The sequence below is a fragment of the Pimephales promelas genome, chromosome 11, assembly GCF_988280905.1.
Source record: "Pimephales promelas chromosome 11, fPimPro1.hap1.1, whole genome shotgun sequence".
In the NCBI taxonomy this organism is placed as follows: domain Eukaryota; kingdom Metazoa; phylum Chordata; class Actinopteri; order Cypriniformes; family Leuciscidae; genus Pimephales; species Pimephales promelas.
The window spans coordinates 29,340,483-29,358,693 of NC_142779.1; the positions used below are offsets into that span (position 1 = coordinate 29,340,483).

The following is an 18,211-nucleotide window of genomic DNA, read 5'->3' on the forward strand; positions in this document are numbered from 1 at the left end:
CCGTTTGGTTCCCACTAAAGTTCATTATGGAGAAAAATGCTGGAATTTTTTCATCAAAAACCTTAATTTCTTTTCAACTGAAGAAAGGATGACAGGAAAATATTGAAAAAAAAGTTGTTGTTTTTTTCAAAAGTGAACTACTCCTTTAAATTTGGTCGAATATTAGGGAGTAGTCCTGTAGGTTTCCCAGGACTATACTATTCATCAAGAAAATCTAGAAAATTGGTATGTAAGACTTCAGAAATAACCTGTAAATTGATATTAAACTTTTGTCATTGACAAAACTGAAACTACTTCATAGTCATGCGCATAGAAATTAGAAAACTTCTTTGAACATCTGTCAATTGATCAGAATCATGCATTCAACTGCATGAAATGAAAAGAACCATGACAGATTAAATATAGCAACAGTAATTTTGCAACTCATTCCAAGGACAGATAATGATTATTTGTTGTGTAATTAAGGATGTCTAATGTGCTGTTTATATCCTCACTCAATCTTATAGACTGACTGTTATATTCAGTTAATTGTGTTGTGTTTCAGCTAGTGCAGCTACTCGTGCTGTGGGTTTGAGCCCTGTCAGCCCGATCTCATCACAAAGCGTCATATACAGACTCTTTTGACATTGCATCTACAACCGACGCACATGGCACCCTTTAGCGTCAATATAAAACGCAGATATATATGGGCCAGAAGGCGACTCCTATTGGTCTAACCCAAACCCTACCCCAGGCCTAAACCTACCCATAACCGAAGCGTGTATTGACGCTAAAGGGTCCCATGTGTGTCGGTTGTAGATGCAATGCCAAAAGCAAATAACTTTTATCTCACTGTTGATGTCGCTCCCTCTCTGTCTGTGATCTCTCAAGATGGTGGTCAACATGTTTGGGGCATTTAGATTTTTCTTCGCTGCACCTTTCCACTTTCACAACCCAAACCTCCTGATCTGTGTCCCTCTCCTGCCAGGAGGTTTCAGCTTTTCTCATCCATCCCTTCAGTTCCGATGAAGGAAATCGGAAATGGGTTTTAGGCCCTGAGTGTCAGCCCTTAACTACTCTATTGATCTCTCTCAATGTCACAGGAAGAGAGAGGCTCAATTAGGTGTTGATCTTATGAGACACTAATCAGTGCCGGAACTGTCATTCACAAAGCCTTCTAAGAGCACCGCTGAGGAGTGTTGGAGGAGTAATTCACAAAAAATGCTATTCAAGACAAAAAGATGTAAGAAAAAAAAAATATATAAACATAAAATACATTCAGATTAAACATTCTCAAATTGTACTTTTTACTCAATATGTGTGCGCACTATTTTTATTAGAGTATTAGTTGTAGTTCACACAGAATACCTTTTTGCATTTATTAAAAACATGATTTGCAGAGCAGTGGAATTATTATTTTTTATGTATTTATTTATTTATTTTTTTTAGTTGAACTTTCAATTTCATATGGATTTCTAAATACACTGCAAATATAATAAAAGCCATTATATGTTCAGTCTAAAACGCAACTGTTCTCATGTTTTGCTGCTTGAAAGCAAGTTCGAGTTACACAAGCAGTATTACACAAATATTTCAATTCCAAAATTAAACAAGCATGGTATACTTGGTATCACGCTATTTAAATCACCTCAAAATTTTGTCCTAGGCTGACATGGCTTAGTTGGAACAAGATGCGTCAAACACAGCTCTTTTTAGCACAACTGTACATTCATTTTCATGGTTTTACAGTTAAAATGTACTCAGCTCCAGTCAAAAAGCTCTGTCCCAGGAGAAGGCCTATGCAAATGTTGTCTGTCTGTCTGCTTGCTGTATTTTAAGCATTTAGGACTTTCAATTGAGTTAATCTAGAATCATTTGTTGCGGAAATGTCTGCCCACTGAGATCCCAGTCTTCTGGAATAGCTCTTTTCATTAATCATATTTTCAAATTGACAATGTAGCCCGCTGTGCCGGATTCAGAGGGAGTTTGGTAAATATTTGATTTATTATCTGATTAATAATATGTGAAGGCCAAATTGATGACATTTGAGTGAAGAATTAAGAAACGTGTTTTTTTTATTATTATTATTCAAATTTGTTTGTTGCCTGGTCGTTGAGTATCTGATCGTGAATAAGGAATGTTATTTATTTTTAACCACCAACACGACTTGATGTTTATCAGATGTGTTGATCTCATTTCTTTTGCCAAAACATCAAAAGAAAGTTTTGTCAGTGATACACCTACCATGAAACCCAACTTAACATGTCAAGGACTATTTTCTAGCAGAAAGACGAAACAATACATTTAATATTATAATAGTTTAACATTTAATTATTGCAGGTTAGCAAATTATTCAGAGTTCACATTTCACTGTTTTATGTATTTTGAGGAATACTGAATCAGTTTTCGTGAGATGTGTAAATGCTCACACTTTTAAAACTGCAATAACCATCATGTTTACACGCAACTCACACAACGCCTCTGCACAATTTTTCTCTTCATGGGGACAATAAATGAGAAAACAGTAACTTGCGTTACATTTTTGAAAAAGTAACTCCAATATTTTATTGTAAATTCAAAAATAATGAGTTGATTTACTAGTTACTCCTTAAAAGTAATCTGATCATGTAACTTGCATGGCTCGTAATGCCTTACCCCCAACACTGTTAAGAACCAATGCCATCAAGAAAGACAGAATCCTGAGACATTCTGCAGCAGTTTTATCTGAATAAACAGAATAAACATTCAGCTCTTAAATGTCAACTCTAGATTTAGATGTGTAAGTTGCCACAGGGGTTATATAACATCTCCGCCAATTCCTCCAGGCGCCTTTCATATTTGGAGGATCACAATGGTTTTTTTTTGAAAATAGAAACGGTTTCTTTTTTTTTCAAGGACCCTCCCATTACTCATAAAGCTTGTAAATCAAAGTCTCATATGAACATGTTCATCAAATTACACTATTCTGTCAGTACACTTTTTTCATAACATAAATTTAGGATTTGTCTTTTAACAAATTCAGATCTTCAAATGCAACATCTTTTTTTAAAATATTTAATATTGTATGAAATTAAAATTTAATTAGAATTAACTAAATTTAGAAGGACTTGTTCACCCCAAAATGACTCTTCAACAAGCGTTTTTAAAAACAAACAAGCAAACACCGTGCTTGCACCATAAAACAGTCTGTAACACTTTACTTGAAGGGGTGTGCATAAGACTGACATGACACCTTCATAACCATGACATGACATATGTCTTGAATTTGAAGTAGGGTTTATGCATGTTTCTGGCAACTGTGTCTTTCGCTCAATAATGACATTTTGAAAGCAAATATGACAATGTTTAAGATATCTTTGTTATGACATCTTGATATAAACCATAACATCATAACCTGTCAGTGTCTTTGTCGTGACAACTTGACATAAAATTAAAGGACAACTCCGGCGCAAAATGAACCTTTGGTCTAATTACACATTGCTACCTAGTCAACCGTTATCTGAGATTTGTTTTCATGATTGCCGAATGTAAATAGTTTTATCTCTAAAAACAGTTTAGCCTATAGTGCTAGTATAATAGTAGTATATAGGGCATAGAGTAATGACAAATAAAAATCGCTTGTTATTACCACTAACAAGGCTCAAAATAGCCCCACACCAACACGACAGCCTAACAAGGGTCCCTACACTCAAACCGAAGCATTGAGAACTTTGTCAGTGGCCATACAGTTTAATAAGAAGATATTTTATACACACAATCAACTTCGCTAATACAGGAAGAAGCCATCTTTGAAAAATAGTCTCTATCAGTCGATCTACGAACGCCGATCCAAGTGCGCTGAACTGTGCAGAATCTCATATGGTCCGTTGTTTCCAGAAGAAACACAAACCGTTTACTTCTCTTCAATATGTACACGTAGCCTACTGTTCGCGCTCACCTTATCACCTTATTCACATCTCACCAGCACACTTGGATCGGCGTTCGTAGATCGACTGGTAGAGACTATTTTTTCCAAGATGGCTTCTTCCTGTATTCGCGAAGTTGACTGTGTGTATAAAATATCTGCTTATTAAACTGTATGGACACTGACAAAGTTCTCAATGCTTCGGTTTGAATGTTGTTATGCTGTCGTGTTACTGTGGGGCTATTTTGAGCCTTTTTAGTGGTAATAGCAAGCGATTTTTATTTGTCATTACTCTATGCCCCATATACTAGCATTATACTAGTGGTATAGACTAAACTGTTTTTAGAGATAAAAATATTTACAATCGGCAATCATGAAAATAAATCTCAGATAACGGTTTACTTGGTAACAATGTGTAATTCGACTAAAGGTTCATTTTGCGCCGGAGTTGTCCTTTAAGTTAAACTGTCATCTGGTTGGCTTTGACATTGGCTGTCATGAGGCCATTATAACTGTCATGAACATTTTTCTTGACCTCGACTACAGTGGTACACATTGAACTTGTCATTAAAAAGTTATAATGGCTTCATGACAGCCAATGTCAAAACCAACCACCCGACAGATTAATGTAATGTTAGATAGGTGGTTTCTTAAGTTTGATAATTAATCTGCTATGTCATGTTTATGACAGGTTGTGTTGTCTTAGTAATGTCAAGTTGTCCTGACAAAGACACTGACAGGTTATGATGTTTTGGTTTATGTCAAGGTGTCATGACAAAGACATCTCAAACAATGTCATATTTGCATTCAAAATGTCATAACTGAACGAATGAGACTTAATGTCAGTTGTCACAAACATGCATAAAACTTCCTTCATATTCATAACGTGTCATGTCATGATTATGAAGGTGTCATGTTAGTCTTATGCACACCCCTTCACAAGTAAAGTGTTACCAAACAGTCCATATGTTTACTACAAAATTTATTTTTCAAGTCTTCTGTTTGCACCTTCCGGCCAAAGTAAATTCCTTGTATGTACAAACATTCAGGGCGAATAAACCCATTCTGATTCTGATTCTGATTCTGATTCTGAAGTAATATGATAGCTTTGTGTGAGAAGCGAACTGAAACTTTAAGCCTTTATTTGTTGAAAATGTCTGTCACACTTGGCTTAACGTGTCACCATTCTAAATGTGAACCGTTAGATTGCATCAGAGCTTCACAGGGTGATGCTGTAGCCTAGCAGTTCCAGGCATGCTGAACCTCGGTGCTTGTGGGAGATACAGATTTAAATCTGCTCTGCCGCAATCCAATAATTTATTGTTTTGTTCTCAATTGGATTTATGAATTGTTTTGAAATATGTGTGGTGCTTGCCTGTGTAAAGGGTGCCACCACAATAAATATATTTTGTACCGAACTGTAAATAATGTACCTTGAACAATCAAACTAAATGTGGAGACTAAAAGTCCCCAAGACGGATTTACTCTCAGGGTAAACTTTCCTTTTAACACAGTTATTCTAACTCTGATGGGATACAGCAGATACACCATATCATTTTGGGGGGTCCTAAGCTGATTTTCAAAATGGGAACCCCTACATACGCATACACTTTAACTAACCACACCCTTTCTCCTGTTGTCAGTGGTGGAGGAAGTACTGAATCTTAAAAGTACAAATAACCAGAGGTGGAAAGAGTACTGAAAATTTGTACTCAAGTACAAGTACAAGTAGTTCCTAAAATAATACTCGATTACAAGCAAAAGTACTGGTGTTAAAAATGTACTTAAGTAAAAGTACAAAGTACCCCTCTCAAAAACTACTCAAGTACTAATTACTAATTACTTTTAGCCTGTGATATTTATTTACTTTTATGGAAACCAAGTTGTAAAAATGGTCTAATATGATTATTATTATTATTATAATGAATTATAATGCAAAATAAATAAGCTTATTGGGTTATTTTATGTATAAACTTCTTTTTTTCTCTTTTTTTTAAAATAAAGATTTCCAAAAGTGCCCTACTAATATTTCAAAAGTTTCAAAAGTTATCAGCATTTAGCACTGACACAAATGTACCATCTAGACAGACTGTCAATCAGTGCAGTTACACTGTTATGCCAGTGGATCATGGCCGGCAAGATACTTTTTATGAAAGAGTCATTATTAAACTCTTCATTCTAAGCTTAAAACACGGATTCAATATTAATAAAACAATGTGTTGACAATGACATACAATATAACTTTTTAATCTAAGTTTACAATGTTAAATCTTTATTATGGTGGGCTATATGTGCTTGTCACCTGAGTAATGCTGAAGCTCATGTTTCAAGTGATGTTTTTAGTCAAATTATCGTGAGGTCTTCCCAACTTTAAAAACAAAAACAACTGAACTATCACATATCACTGCAGAAACAAAGTTTCTGTAAAAAAAAACTAAACAAAAAAAAACACTGTCTTCTTTCCTTCCTCTGTATAAGAACAACTCCTCCATGTGGGGTCATGGGAAACTCGTCATCTGGTATTTCTTCTGAATTTTCAATGAATTTAGTGTCTCGAATGTCCATGTCCATTACGGCAAAGTTCTTTGATAACACTAAAATACAAACTGAAGGACGTGTGAGGACGAATATAGCTCTCCAGAAACCGGGCTTTTTTCCCGCTCTAAATACAAGGGTTTTTATTGGCCCGCCCACGATCAGTTATTTCCATTGGATACCCAAATGCTGGTCAAAGATTTGAATAATTGTTGAATTCAAATTGTACAAGTACTTTGTAATTAATGGGATTTTTAAAGTAGTGAAGTACATTACTTAACTTAATTTGTACTCAAGTACAAGGAAAATTACAGACTAAAAAATGTACTCATAAAAGTACAAGTACACGAAAAAACTACTTAATTACAGTAATCTGAGTAGTTGTAATTCGTTACTTCCACCTCTGCAAATAACCAGATAAATATTTACTTTAGTAAAAGTAGAAGTAACACAATGACAACCATACTTAAGTAAAAAGTAAAAAGTACCTGATTTTAAATGTACTTTAAGTATTAAAAGTAAAAGTACTTGCATAATTTATTCTCTTAATGTCTATTTTCTAATGATTAATAAAACATTTAATTCTAACTCATTCAACCTAATACTCCTATAATGATGTTCAATAATGATGGAAAAAAAATGTTGTCATAATTTCTGAAACAAGCTTGCAATTAGGCAATATGCACATCATGCTTATCCTTACTATATGTTAATAACTATGTTTGGCAGTAGACGCAATTCATTTATGGTGTAATTCTGAATCTCTTGGCTTGCCATAATCCTAAACAAACGTATATTACACACGGTGCGTTTCCTATGCACATACAGACAAATTTCCGCGTATAAATCACACGATAAACGCACATTTAGTGTGACCGGGTTGATATATCTATGGCAACCAAACGTCACTGGTGAGACAAACGTGCAACGAACGGACGGTCAGATTACGTTTTGGCAGGGGAAAAACTGATCAGAAAATGTAATGAAAATGTAACAGAAGTTGTAGAAATGTATAGTGGAGTAGAAAGTATAATAATTGCTGTAAAATGTAACGAAGTAAAAGTAAAAAGTATGCACTATTTATTCTACTTAAGTAAAGTAAAGATACGTGAAAAATGTACTTATGTAAAGTAACAAAGTATTTGTACTTCGTTACATTCCACCACTGCCTGTTGTACAGTATATGTCCCACACTGACGGCCAACATATTTTATGCACAAATATGTTGGCACATTTCTTTTTGTTGTACTATTCAATTGGATGTTCTGTAGTAATGTGAGTAATGTTCTATTTCAAAATGTTTGAAGACATTGAAAAGAGTTAGGATTTCACTTTGCTACATTTTTCACTCTTAAAATGTTCCGCATGGATTCTGTTTGAACAGTTGACACGGATGAACCGAGCACATTCATGTTGCGATTGTGTTGTCAACATGAAATACATACCTTCAAACAGCATCATGATCAGAGAAGCGCACGACTAACATGTAGGGGTTTCTCCGCAGTCCCATGAATGAGTGCTGGGCCAGCTTCAGATGTGCGTGCTTCGTAGCAAAGACTCGCACTGACAGACATCTCAAGAGCCTAGCTCAGTATGTGTATGATGATGAGAAAGAACAAACAGAGAAGAGTGAAAGGCACAGCATGATCCAGAAACTTACTTCTGACCTGTTTTCTTGTCTTCTGTTCCAGTTCTACCAAGTCACACATGTGGAAATCCAGGGTTGATACCCAGAGGGATTATCCACGGGACCAGGTACAACGTCGGCGACAAGATCCGCTACAGTTGTGTGATTGGATATGTTTTGGAGGGGCATGCAGTGCTCACGTGTATAGTGAGCCCAGGAAGTGGTGCATCGTGGGATTTCCCAGCACCATTTTGTAGAGGTAAGGTGCTCTTTGCTTACATGGATGGATGGGTTAAAAAGCACACAGTTATGGAATATTCTGGCTACTATACATGTTCTTGCAAAAACATGCTACTCTTACATTTTCTGTTGTGTAGTATACTTAAATGGATAATGTATGGCTTGATTATCAGTAACATTTGTACGTATTAACATTTGTACACAACATTGACTTAAAAATACACCAATCCATCCATTCTCTAAACAGCTTATACTATGTAGGGTCGAGAGAAGACTAGGATGGGTACTGTATCTTGTAATTGCCCTTCCATTTTCAGTTTGACAAATGAACCACCAAGTACCATATATACCCGAATATAAGACAACCCTGAATATAAGACGACCACCCTATTTTCCAGACTTTATTTTTGGAAAAAAATAGATTTTTTTTTTTTTTTCTGGAAAAATCTGGTTTTCAACAAAAAATAATTTTAAGAGCAAATTTACGAGGCGTTTATCCAAATGCCTCGCATCACCTGTGCCTCGTGTAGAGTGCCTCATGTAGTAAAGATGCCAGAGTGGATGGAGACAAGCGAGCAGAGACCGGCACCCTTCTTCCCGGAGGTACATGACGAGCTGAAGTCATGGAAGGCGCCATATTCAGTGTGTCTGAATCCCTCTTTCGCGGGAGAAAAAGGCTATCAATCGGTTCCTCCACTCGAATATAGGACGACCCTGAATATAAGACAATCCCCCATTTTTCATCCTATTTTTAGGACAAAAACCTTGTCTTATTTTCGGGTATATATGGTAATATTTACCACCTTTTTAACATTTGTACACAATGTTGACTTAAAAATTCTCCCATCCATCCATTCTCTAAACAGCTTACCCTATGTAGGGTCGAGGGGATGCTGGAGCGTCTCAGACCATATGCGCGGAAACACCCTGGACGAATGGCCTGACTTAAAAAATAAAATAAAAATAAATAGGGCTGTCAAACAATTAATCGCATCCAAAATAAAAGTTTGTGTTACATAATATATGTGGATGCACTGTTCGAAGTAAACAAGCGAGACATGACGCTCATTTATTCATTTGACTATTGATTAATCATTAATATTTATACTAAATTGTATTATCTAATTTGTTTAACTTGTTATCAATTAAAAATGCAATGAAAATACAAAAATATAACGTGTTTTTCCACAATGAGTTCTTTATTACAAGATCAACTTGTGGCAGTTACACTGGACGTTCGGTTATGGCTAAATTTGAAGATATGCGCTGTGGTTCTCTGGACTACAGCTGCGAGCCGGCGTTTATTTAACAGAGACCCTCGTTTGTTCCTAAATAATAATAAAAAAGAATCATGTTAAATAAAACCGAAATCGCGATACTCAGATCCACAAACCTGTATATGAGGAAAATACACGAGGGACGTGACACAAAAAAAACAATCTTTAACTTTTGGGTGGCAAACTATTTTTTTAGTAATTCTGTGAAATGTGTGAATTACTCTGCACAAACCTAAAGTAATACTACCCACCGGATGAAGAAGGCTTGGCTCTCCACAGAACATAAATTATTCATTTAATTTTATTTTGTATCTTCGCATTTATGAGGAAAAAAAACAATGTTATGGACGTGACAGTTCCCTGAAAGTCGCACTTAAAGACTGCTTTGAAAGTCAGAAAGCACTGAGCCTTAATTTAAAGATAATTTGTGTTCTATTAATTGTATTTTAATTTTAATGATCAATGTTTCATCTACAAATTACCCTGGATTTAATAATAAGTACATATAGCAGACAATAATTAAGACACAGAGGCGCCGGTGCAGCCTATATATTATATTATATTATATTATATTATATTATATTATATTATATTATATTATATTATATTATATTATATTATATTATATTATATTATATTATGAAATGTTTTCTGTGTGTCATGTTCTGAATATGTTGCTTCAGTAGCCTTCACTTAAAACCTTTAGTCCAAGATGGTTGGATAATAAAATTTGCCACTGAATTAGTTTAGTCCGGTTATAGGCGTATGCACAACCGCGAAGAGCACATGTTGTCCATGAGCTCTCATAAAGGTTTGCGACTTGTTGCACCCACTTTATTTTTTACAGCAGCGCCCCCTGAAAACGGGTGGATATTATTAAGGTTTTTACTGAGGGGTTTGTTTATATATCATTTGATGGTTTGATGGAATGTCAACATGATTATTTTGGTATTGGCGAGTATTCACATAAACAGTCAGCTATGTTTTAAGTGAGTAAGAAAACGCATGTGTAACAGTATAATGGATCTGTAGGTCAGGTAGAGATGACAGCAAGTGACAGCAGCCTAATATACATTAGCATTAAATGCCAAATTATAAGATACTATTAAAAATATCTATATGGCAGTTTTCCCCCATGGTATTGATGTCAAAATTGTTGCCAGAGAAAATGCTGAGTGGCTAGTAACTGTGGAAAACCACAAGCCACAGTGGCTGGTGAGCAAAAAAAGTACATTTCAAGCCCTGCTGACAAACATCTAATTTTCTCCCAAATGTTTGAGTTTACTTAACACATAAACTGACTGTGTTAATCGTCACAGTCTGCGTCTGCACCGTCCTGTCTTGTCATCAGCACTACACTTCCCAGGATCCTCTTGTCTCCACTCCTGAACTCACTCCCTCATCAGCCACCTGTTCCTCGTCTTGTTCATCAGTATCACCTGTCTTCACATCGTTATGTTTGATTCCTCCCTGTATTTAGTTCCCTCTGTTTCATTCAGTTATTGTCGGTCAATGTTTGATGTTAGCCTGTGTGGTGCCCGTATTCCTGTCTTCCAGCCTGTGTTTGTATATTAAAAGTAAGCTTTGCTGATATTCCAGACTCCTCGTCCTCTGCCTGAACCACACCCTGACATTAATGAGGATAATTGCCATGATTTGCATTTTAACATAATTTTGTGTGTATTTGCACGTCTGTTCAATCATGATAAGATGTGAAAGAGAAGTAAATGAATTGCAACCTTAAAAATGTAATGTTTAATTCTTTTTAGTTTTAAACTGACTAATTGTAACTGATAGTTTTGAACTTTTATGCTTTTTTTTTCAGCTGAAGGATCATGTGGGGGAACGTTAAGAGGCACAACAGGGACAATATCAAGTCCACACTTCCCTTCAGAGTATGAGAACAATGCTGACTGCACGTGGAGTATCCTTGCCGAGCCGGGAGACACCATTGCCCTAGTCTTCACAGACTTCCAACTGGAAGATAGATATGACTTTCTTGAGATCAGTGGTACAGAAGCACCCTCAATATGGTGAGTTAACTGGCCTCTGTTGTTTCATTACATCACAAACTGTTTTCATCTAGGCTCATGTTGAACAGCATCATCCTAGGATCCTTTTCATAAAAGCAATTAGCTGAGCGACTCTTTTTGTAGCTTTATTCAGACAGGATTTGCTTTGTAAATGACATTTGATCTACAATTGTTAATAAAGCAACGTCTGTGATTTTATATACCGACCCAGACGGGATTGGGATCTCTGTAGTTTTTGATGAAAACATTCCAGGATTTTCTCCATATAATGAACTTCAATGGGAACCAAACGTTTCAAGGTCCAAATGAGAGTTTCAGTGCAGCTCCAAACGGCTTTAAACGACACCAGACGATAAATAACAACGCATTCTCACCCCAAGGCGTCACCTTTGACCATGCTTCAATATTTGACGTTTTAGGCGCCCTTTAGCGTCACTTACATGACGCGATCCTACGGCGTCATCTAACTGACTCTAAAGGAAAGTGACGCCTTGACGTCAGTTAAGTGACGCCTTGGGGGTGAGAATGGGCTGTAAATAAGGGTCTTATCAAGGACCCTTTCGAGTCATGACTCGAAAAAAGATTTGTTCATTTTTATGAACGAGTTTGAACAGGAGAGTCACGAACGCTCGTCACAGAAAAGAGCAAGGCGAACATTTGTGCTTATAAAACTTAAACTTTTTTATTTCTTTTTTAAATGACCAATCGTTTCGCTAGATAAGACCCTTATTCATTGTCTGGTGTCATTTGAAGCTGCACTGAAACTCTCATCTGGACATTGAACTATTTGGTTCCCATTGAAGTCCATTACATGGATTAAATCTTGGAATGTTTTCATCAAAAACCTTCATTTCTTTTCGACTGAAGAAAGAAAGACTTGGGGATGACATGGGGATGAGTAAATTATCAGCAAAAGTTTTTTTTTATTTTATTTTTTTTTATAAGTGAACTACTCCTTTAAGACATTCTTTTTCATTTTATTTTATTTTTATGGGGAGTAGTTATGACATAAAATTAATTTAAAAAAAGAGTTCTGTAGTATAGGTCACAAATCAAATAAACACATTTGTGGTATTGAGAATGTGAACTTGTATAAAAGGTCAGGTGCAGTTTTGCCAAGTCTGAGACTTCCCTGTGAAATTGAGGTACTTTTAAGTTGTCACAAAATTATTTGTATCTGTATTCTGATAAAACCAGAAGTGGGGTGGGTCAAATTACATGAGAAGCCAGTTTTAAGTGTAAAACCGTTTCCATAATTTTCACTTACCACATATGCATTACTCTTTTTCATTTTAATTATATCAAATCTTTAAATATCTTCCAAAACAATATATATATATATATATATATATATATATATATGAAGAGTTCAGATGCAAAAGCCTCTAAGTGTCATTTGAAATTTTCTTCTAGAATCATTTTTATCAAGCTTGTATATTTAAGTTCAGTGATTTCACTTAAATGGCAATGATAATTACCTATTAATTGTTATTTAAGGGAAATTACTGAACTTAATATACAAGTTTGATAAAAATCATCATTAAAGAAGAAAATTTGGGGCTTTTGCATCTGAACTCTTCATATATATATATATATATATATATATATATATATAAATTAGCTCATTATTGAAAATATTTAGTGGTTGAAAATGGCTCAAATAACTTTTACTATGCAGTTAAATGCAAATCATTTATAAAGAATCCATGAATCTTTGTCGTCCCCAGAAGAGAGTGAGACAGAGAAACATAATGCATATAGACATATCAAGTAGAAAAGTGGTATTATCTAGCCTAGTATCATGGAGATGGCAACATGTCTATTTGAATTGCAATCATGCTGTGCGCATTTCGCTCCGAGAGTTTACACTCATTCACGTCACAATTGATTATAGAGGTTTATGCACTGTATAATATGTTATCCCCTGGCTCACCTGTAATTCAGCAAACAAAAGGAGGGAATGTGTCTGCCGAATGTTGTTTCCTTTTATTTGGTAAAATACAGTACGTTATTCGTTCTTGAAGCCATTACTGGCTTTTGGCACACCCCTGCCATTGATGCATAATAAGCCCTTTGGAACTCGAATCATACCGGATAACTTGATCATCACGTTTAGCACAAACTTAATTGCTGCTCTCATTAAAGCAAATGGGTGAGGTACCAAAGACATTTGGAAAATCTTGGAATCTTTTCTCTCAGGCAATCATGGTGATATAGTATATTTTATAATAAAAGATGTTTTGTATCAAGTATTGCATTTTTTTTTTTTTAGTATTGAACTCCCTGTTTATGATTCAGTTGTCTTTTTACTTAGCCGTATTGTTATTTTACACAGACATTTGTCAGAAAATTTGATGTTCAAAATGAACATGGAAAAAAATATACCCCAATCAGAGACAAATTTCTCAATTTCTCATTTCTCAAAGGATGAGTTAACTGAAAAACAGAATTTAATAATCCCTTTAGTTTTTACAGTGACTGCAAGAGAGAGAGAGAGAGAGCAACAGGCATTTTTGATTCTGAGGGGATTAAAGGAATTATTCACACAAAAATGAAAGCATTTTATTTACTCATCCTCATGTCAAATGGAAATAACTGTTTTTTAAGACAAACAAAAGCAAGACATTTTAAGGATCTTTATGCTGCTTTCCCCCCATACATTGACAGTTCATAGTTTAAGGACTGTCAAGCTCCAAGACTAAAATGTATGTTTCCATACACTGTATAAATGTATGAGCCAGCATAAGGTATGCGTTGCATGCTGATACCATAATGGACTGCATGGTTTGCTGGTCCTCAGAATAGGAAGTGGGAGTGCTGATGGACCAACTACACCAGCTCAGTTTTGTTTGAGAACAGCACGGCCCCACGTTCCACTTGCTAGGCCAGCTCTAACCAGCATGCTGGATATTTCAGCAGGTTTATGGACTAATTATATGGTGGTTTTTTTGATACTTTTTGGAGAAATGTACACAAATTTACTTGCACATGGCAAACTAGTCTCATCAGAAAAGGGCTTTGTCTGTCTTTCAGATATTGATCTAGAATACTCTCAGATGGAAACTAGATACTATTGATCTCACTGATAATTTACGAAACATATTACTTTATCTCTGACTCTTTGAATTTGTCCCTGCAGCTGTCAACTTGATGACCGCCATGCTTTAATGCTTTCCTTTGTTTTCTCTCCTCACCTGTTTCTGTCTGCCTCCTTTCATCCGATGCTTCTCTGTTTTCAAAGGTTTGCAATTGTGACCAAATTGTAAATCATAGCCTAGTGAGAGAGTATTGTACAGAAGGCTCTGCCTGAACTCTATTAACTTCAAGCTCTGTGAATAAACATGTCCTCGCTCTTGATGTGTGGAGCATCGATGCTGTGTAGTCGCACAGGCACCCTCACAAATTAGCTTTTCCTCTTCACCAAAATACAGGCTTGAAATTACACAAACTTGGTGTAAGAGAGCAATGACATTACTTCACATGGCTGGTGATGAAATAACAGCACAAGGTATTTACACTGCATCAGAAAGCTAATATTACAATGTTTATTCTTATAAACAGCACCAGCATTCTATGTACATGTAGCATAAACAGGAATCTCATGCTATATATATATATATATATATATATATATATATATATATATATATATATATATATAATCCAGATGTGAATGGTAATGTTGTTGAACATTGCAGGGAAGGCAATTTTGTGTTATTGTAACACTTTTTTTATTAAACATGTAGCATACAATTTTGCTATTTATTATTTATTGCTTATCCATTTAATGTCTGATTTAATTGCGTTAGATTTAATTACACTAAAATTATACAAAGGCCAAAGTTAACAATTAACAACAATTAACAATGCCACATGCCGCTCAACCGCACAAAACAGGGTCTGGTGGCTCGAGAACTCGAGAAGTATAAGACTTGAAAAAATGTTAGGAAAAAAAGGTTATCTCTGCGCAAACCTCAGAAACGCAAACCTGCAAATTCTCTAAAGCCGGGTGTATCATCATGTGTTTAGTCTATAGGTATACGTTTTTGAATAGATGCATTGACGTCACTTTCTTTCCGGAACAACCCCCCTCAGCCTGACTGAGTGGCAAGAGATCTGTTGCGTGACTGGATTTAATAGGGGAAACTGCGAAAATGCGACTAAAACGAACAATTTTATCAATTTAAACTGAATGTTGGACTCAATATAGTGTTCCTTACAACTTACTGAAGATCCAGTGATCCATGGATATTGACATGCAGCCAGGAATCGTGTTGCCTGACATTTATGTTTGCCTGATTTGGACACTGGGGAAATAAAACCAATATAGACCTAAACATAAAGCAAATTTGCCTCTGAACGCTTTATATAAATACAATATAGGTAGGTCTAAATCCGGGTGATCACTTATATAAGTGTTATATATAGCTTATATATCATCATATCGTCCAGCCCTAAAACTTTATAGTTTTTTTTTTTTTTGGTTAGTGTTTTATTTAAAAAGCACATCCAATAATGGAGAATATGCTATGATGAATATTTAATTGTTAATAAAATATATGGGTATGGTTTTACACCTAAATTCAGCATATTGACACAAAATGATAACTGCAAATACACCTTTCGCTGACTGGAGTCCAGATGTTTCTGTGAATTGCAGTGATCTATTTGCTCCTCTTTCTATAGCAGTCTGTAAAAAAATACCTCAGATTTTTTGTCAGTCAGTGCAGTCGCAAAAGCTCTGTACAGTCAGTCGCAAAGCTCTTTCCCACTTTATATGTGTTGTGTTTGTTTTTCACGGCATTCACGCTGAAAACGTATACAGCCGCTCAGTCATTTTGCCACTCACTGTGGGTAACTGCAGGCACTCCGGCCGACGGTGACGTCATGCGCATACCCTCTTTATATATATATATATATATATATATATATATATATGTCAGTGGAGTGTATTTCTTCTTTACAAACCAACCTTCAACAAACTACTTTATAATACAAATTAGTATAATATAATATAATAATACAGTATAATACAGCTTTTTTATCGCTTCCCCTGTGAACCAGAATTATCCCGACAACGTTTTATCTGTACAGAGGTAAAGGTTCCCTCTTCACAGGGAAGAGACTTGTGACTCTTCAGAACTGTGTCGTTGTCGTGTCCAGGCTCACATCCTTCATCCGATCTGGATACGGCCTGGATCCGGCAGATTGCGGTAAACCTCGGGTTAAACAGAGACTAATATTAGCTTAGACAAGCACATCTTATGATGCAGAAATATCGTGCATGTGTGAACATTTCATGTTAGGTGCACACACAAACACATGCTCTTAGTTGTCCCTTGCATGTACATACAGTAATGCAAAGAACTCAGAGACTGGAAAAGTATTGGTGCTGTGCTATCAAAGTTGTATTGATTTCCGTGTATGTATTTCCCCAACACTTCTGGGAGTTTAAGTAACTTTTCCTGTCCAAGAGGATGTCTGAGAGCTTTATGGTCATGTGACACAGGTGAGAAGACAATGCAGCAAGTTATTCTAGCCTCACAGGCACAGCTATGGCATTTAACAAACAGGTCTGCTATGATTTTATATGGATTACTGAAACACTGGCTCAGTGAGCAGCCTCTAGGCCGAGTCTCTTCCATGACATTCAGAAGCATTTTCAGCATTGATCCCATTTCAGTGGCATTAAAAAGAAACCCTGGCCAGTTTTTTAAATGGGATGAGCAGTATATTTTGACCGCAGAAATCTCGCTGCATGTATTTTGAGATGCCAAATCAATCAAAACAACTCCAAAAGGGCAGTGAGTAATTATTCCCTGATCGATGTTCAGTCTGAAGCTGCTGAATGTGATGGGCGGCACTATATGTTTTTTATGTCTTTAGAATCATTAAAATGTTCCGATTATTTGATTTGTGGCTCCATAGCCTGCATTTGATGCTTTATTGTAGAACTGTTTTGAACTATAGCAACAATCGCTTGGGCTGCTCTCCAGATAGCCTGTGCTATACACTCTGACTCTACACTAGTGTTGGGTATCATTTTAAAGGGTGAGTTCACCCAAAAATGAAAATTCTGTCAGTATTTCTCACCCTCATGTTGTTCCAACCCCGTAAGACCTTCGTTCATCTTCGGAACACAAATAAAGATATTTACGATATTAAGATCGCTCCTGCATACTAGTCCATAGGCTTCTTGAGGGAATGACTCTTGCTGGCATCGAAAAGTCATTAAAGACATTGTTAAAATAGTCCAAGTGACTACAATGGCTCAATTGTAACTTTATCAAACGACGAGAATACTTTTTGTGCGCAAAAACAAACAAAAATAACGACTTTATTTCAACTATTCACTTCCTTCTCTATGGGCCTGTAGTCAGTTAACGTAGTGTGATAGCGTAAAGCTACGTCACACGTAGGCTCACTATTGGCCGACGCTGGTCATGTGTGTGATGCGTGTGACGTACAATAACAGAAGCTTACGCTATTAAACTGAGGGAGAGGGAGAAATAAACGAATAGTTGAAATAAAGTCGTTATTTTTGTTGTTGTTTTTTGCGCACAAAAGTGTTCTCGTCGTTTGATAAACCTTAGATTGAGCCCCTGTAGTCACTTGG

At 35.9% G+C, this 18,211-nt stretch overlaps 1 protein-coding gene across 2 annotated transcripts in view; it reads left to right on the forward strand.

Annotated features, from left to right (window-relative positions):
- Positions 1 to 18,211, forward strand: part of csmd1b (CUB and Sushi multiple domains 1b) — a 756,823-nt gene that overhangs the window by 437,823 nt on the left and 300,789 nt on the right. For both annotated transcript variants that reach the window (XM_039652188.2, XM_039652197.2), the window contains exons 4-5: positions 8,110 to 8,304; positions 11,388 to 11,595. In XM_039652188.2, coding sequence (XP_039508122.2) covers positions 8,110 to 8,304; positions 11,388 to 11,595 — 403 coding nt within the window. The remainder of the gene's footprint in view (positions 1 to 8,109; positions 8,305 to 11,387; positions 11,596 to 18,211) is intronic.